General features: G+C 49.0%; 1 protein-coding gene across 1 annotated transcript in view; it reads left to right on the plus strand.

The window, feature by feature from the left end:
• The window catches only part of hecw2b (HECT, C2 and WW domain containing E3 ubiquitin protein ligase 2b), a 48,307-nt gene that overhangs the window by 15,641 nt on the left and 29,012 nt on the right, over window positions 1–3,654 (plus strand). The window contains exons 6-8 of the mRNA XM_042081641.1: window positions 173–315; window positions 2,417–2,514; window positions 2,707–3,566. Of these exons, the coding sequence (XP_041937575.1) occupies window positions 173–315; window positions 2,417–2,514; window positions 2,707–3,566 (1,101 nt within the window). The remainder of the gene's footprint in view (window positions 1–172; window positions 316–2,416; window positions 2,515–2,706; window positions 3,567–3,654) is intronic.

A 3,654-nucleotide genomic window follows, 5' to 3' on the forward strand; every position in this document is an offset into this window, starting at 1 on the left:
AACACACACATACACATACACACACACACACACACACACACTCTGTCACACACACACACACACTGATACAGTCACACACACACACACAGAAACAAACATGCATGCATACACGGATTTACAGACAAATGTGAATACAAGCATATGATTAAGTCTTCCTCTCTGTCTCGCACAGAAGTATACGTTTGTGGCTCTTATGACGGATGTTTTGGAAATTGAGGTCAAGGACAAGTTTGCCAAAAGTCGCCCAATCATCAAGCGCTTTCTTGGTCAGCTGACCATCCCTGTGCAGAGACTCTTGGAGAGACACACCTCAGGGTGAGAACACAAACACACACACACACACACACACACACATACATACATACTGTGCACTCACACAGTTGGACAGCAGAGAGTGAGATTTCAGATCACAGCTCACCATCCTCACCCATTGTATTTGTGCATGTGCGCTAGACCAGTGGTCCCCAAACGTTTTCTTCTGAGGGCCAGCTCACTATGCCTGGCTCTAAGAGAGGGCCAGAGACTCGGAGTATATTAGTAACCATAAATAGCTTAGTGCTGTGAACAACAGCAGTCTACCTTAGTTGAATATTCCATTACATTTAATCATAGGCTACTGCAATTGAATACCATTGTTAGCTGTGTTTATATTGCAAGCATGCCATATCAGTGTAAAATGTAGCTCAAATTAAATAATACTAATAAAAAATAGCATTCCCAAAAGTATTAGCAGGGAGTCCCAAAAGTGTATTTTATTCAAAATGTGTGAACTCTGAACTCTGTGTCTTTGCATACACAGCTCAAGTTGTGAACAAGCAATATCCTACAAATAATTTGAAGTTCTCAAACTATGAGAGTTTTATGAAGTGCTGGCAAAAACATCTGAAATGACCACTTTCACTCACCTGATGAGAACTTTGTGAATTTGTATGAACATTTGAACGAGTGAATAAAATATAGAAAAAAATATCCCAGCAAGTCCCAGAAATATGACTTGAATAGAAGTTAGTTAGTTATTAACAATTAATTGATAAACTTGTAGAATACTTTGAGTACTGATGCAGTCAGCATAGGCCTCTTACATTGTTTGCAGGTAGGTCTACATTTCATTCCGTTTTCGATGGCAAACGCGAAACAGCGCCAAAACAACCACCAGTGGACAAAAAGATTATTACATGTGTACTGTTAAAGGAGAATTCCGGTGTGATATTGACCTAAAGTGTATTGAAACATGATACTGAGTGTGAACGTATGTCTCATAGCCCATCTCGGCTTGTCCCCTGCACTCCAAAATCTGGCGCTAGTTAGCCGATGCTACCAACAGCTTTTTCAATAGTGGTGCTTCGGCATCAGGCTAGCCATGCAAATAAATCACTGTTTTACACCCATTTACGAGGCTCAATGTATCTCCACACTTCATTTTGAAAAATGAACTTGTAGTTTACTTACAAGACGATTTATACAGACTGTATCTTCACGAAGTTTAGCATTTGCAGCCATCTTGAATTTAGTTACGATAAGTCGAGCAACGAGTAAGAATGAACAGGTATGATAAGGGATCAGATTCCAAAAATAATTCAGTGGAAATGCATGGATTCCAGTTTCTTCCAGTAGCAGCAACTGGAATCCAAGTAAACTACCAGTGCTTTTTCAAAGTTCTCAATGTCTCGTTTTAAATGTCAGGGCCCTCGGAAGTCTACCAATGAAGTGTGGAGATACATTGAGCCTCGTAAATGGGTGTAAAACAGTGATTTATTTGCATGGCTAGCCTGATGCCGAAGCACCACTATTGAAAAAGCTGTTGGTAGCATCGGCTAACTAGCACCAGATTTTGGAGTGCAGGGGACAAGCCGAGATGGGCTATGAGACATACGTTCACACTCGGTATCATGTTTCAATACACTTTAGGTCAATATCACACCGGAATTCTCCTTTAAGACTCGCCATAGAGAATGAATGGGGGAAATTACGGAGGTTTTAGTTTGACGATGTCGTACTCCCATGCGGGCCAGATGCTATATACCACGGACATGTTTTGGGGGGGCCACCCAAAATGAAGTGGCGGGCCGTAGTTTGGGGACCACTGATCTAGTGTAATGAAGTGAATGTTTCGCTATGCAATGTGAATTTGAATAATCTACTGTACTGTATAATAAAGTGCTGTAGTAAGCAAATTGCTGCCGAAGCAGAAAGAAACAAAGTGACTCTGGATGAATTGGAATATCTTCATTCTCTTCAACACTCTAAAGCTTTCTTGGGTTTATTGACAAGCACACATTTTGGTACTTTACTTCAACTCCTTGGGCTGTGCACTTGTCTAAGGAATTAACAGTGTGTGTGTGTGTGTGTGTGTGTGTGTGTGTGTGTGTGTGTGTGTGTGTGTGTGTGTGTGTGTGTGTGTGTGTGTGTTACACAGAGACCAGCCCGTGAGCTATACCCTGTGTCGCCGGTTGCCCACAGAACAGGTCAGCGGCCAGCTTCAGTTCAGAGTGGAGATCACTACAGGACATGAAGGTGAGCGGGGAAGAGGAGTGTGTGTGTGTGTCTGTGTGTGTGTGTGTGTGTGTGTGTGTGTGTGTGTGTGTGTGTGTGTGTGTGTGTGTGTGTGTCTGTGTGTGAGTGTGTAAGAGAGAGAGAGAGAGAGAGAGAGATTTCTTGCAGTTTGCTACACACACACACTTACCCAACCCAACTTCATGTCTCCAGATCTCGTGGGCTCTATACTCGGTGCCTCCTCCATGAACGGGGACCCGGGGAGCCCATCTGACGACGAGGACATCCTTCACCCCGCCTCCTCCTCCCGCCTCCTCCGTGGCCCCTCCCCCACCGGCTCCGAGGGCTCCCTCCACGCCGACGCCCTCCACAACGGCAACGGATCTGACGATGACCGCTTGCGCGAGCTCCGGACGGGTGCCAACGGTGGGCCGGACTCCCCCGACGAGGGCCTCGGCAGTCACACCCACCGGCAGGTGTCCCTCAACGACTACCTGGACGCCATCGAGGCCCCCAAGGGGCCCGGAGAGAGGCCCCTGGGGGCCGCCTCGCCCAAGCTGCGCTCCAGCTTCCCGACGGACACGCGGCTCAACGCCATGCTGCACATCGACTCCGACGAGGACGAGGAGGGGGCCCGCCTCCGCAGCAGCAGCAGCGCGGCCGATGCCCACCCGCCGGCCCTGACCAACGGGGCGCCGCCAGCGGCCGCAGCAGCAGCAGCGTCGGCCCCTGCGGCAGCACCAGCCCCAGCGCTAGCGGCAGCGGAGGGACGGGCCTCCTCGGCGCAGACGCAGGAACAGGAGCAAAGTGAGGAAGCGAAGAAGACGATGACGACGACGAAGACGAAGGCGTCGGAGAGAGAGGAAGGGGAGACCTCGGCGGCGGGGGCGAGTGCGGAGGCAGCAGGAGGAGGTGCCGCAGCAGGAGGAGCGGCAGGAGCGCCTGAGACCGGAGAGACACAGAGAGAGAGCGGAGGAGAGGACGGAGCGGAGGAGAGCAGAGCGGAGGAGGCAGCAGCAGGGGCCAATGGAGGGGCCTCACCGGGCCCCCGGGCTGAAGCCTCCACTGCACAGGTCAGCTCACATCTCTGAGTTTAGGCCAACAAGAGATCTCAACAGATACTTTAGCACATAAAAAATAACGTGCTATGCAAATGACAAC

The sequence above is a fragment of the Alosa sapidissima genome, chromosome 23 (genome assembly GCF_018492685.1).
Source record: "Alosa sapidissima isolate fAloSap1 chromosome 23, fAloSap1.pri, whole genome shotgun sequence".
Classification (NCBI taxonomy): domain Eukaryota; kingdom Metazoa; phylum Chordata; class Actinopteri; order Clupeiformes; family Clupeidae; genus Alosa; species Alosa sapidissima.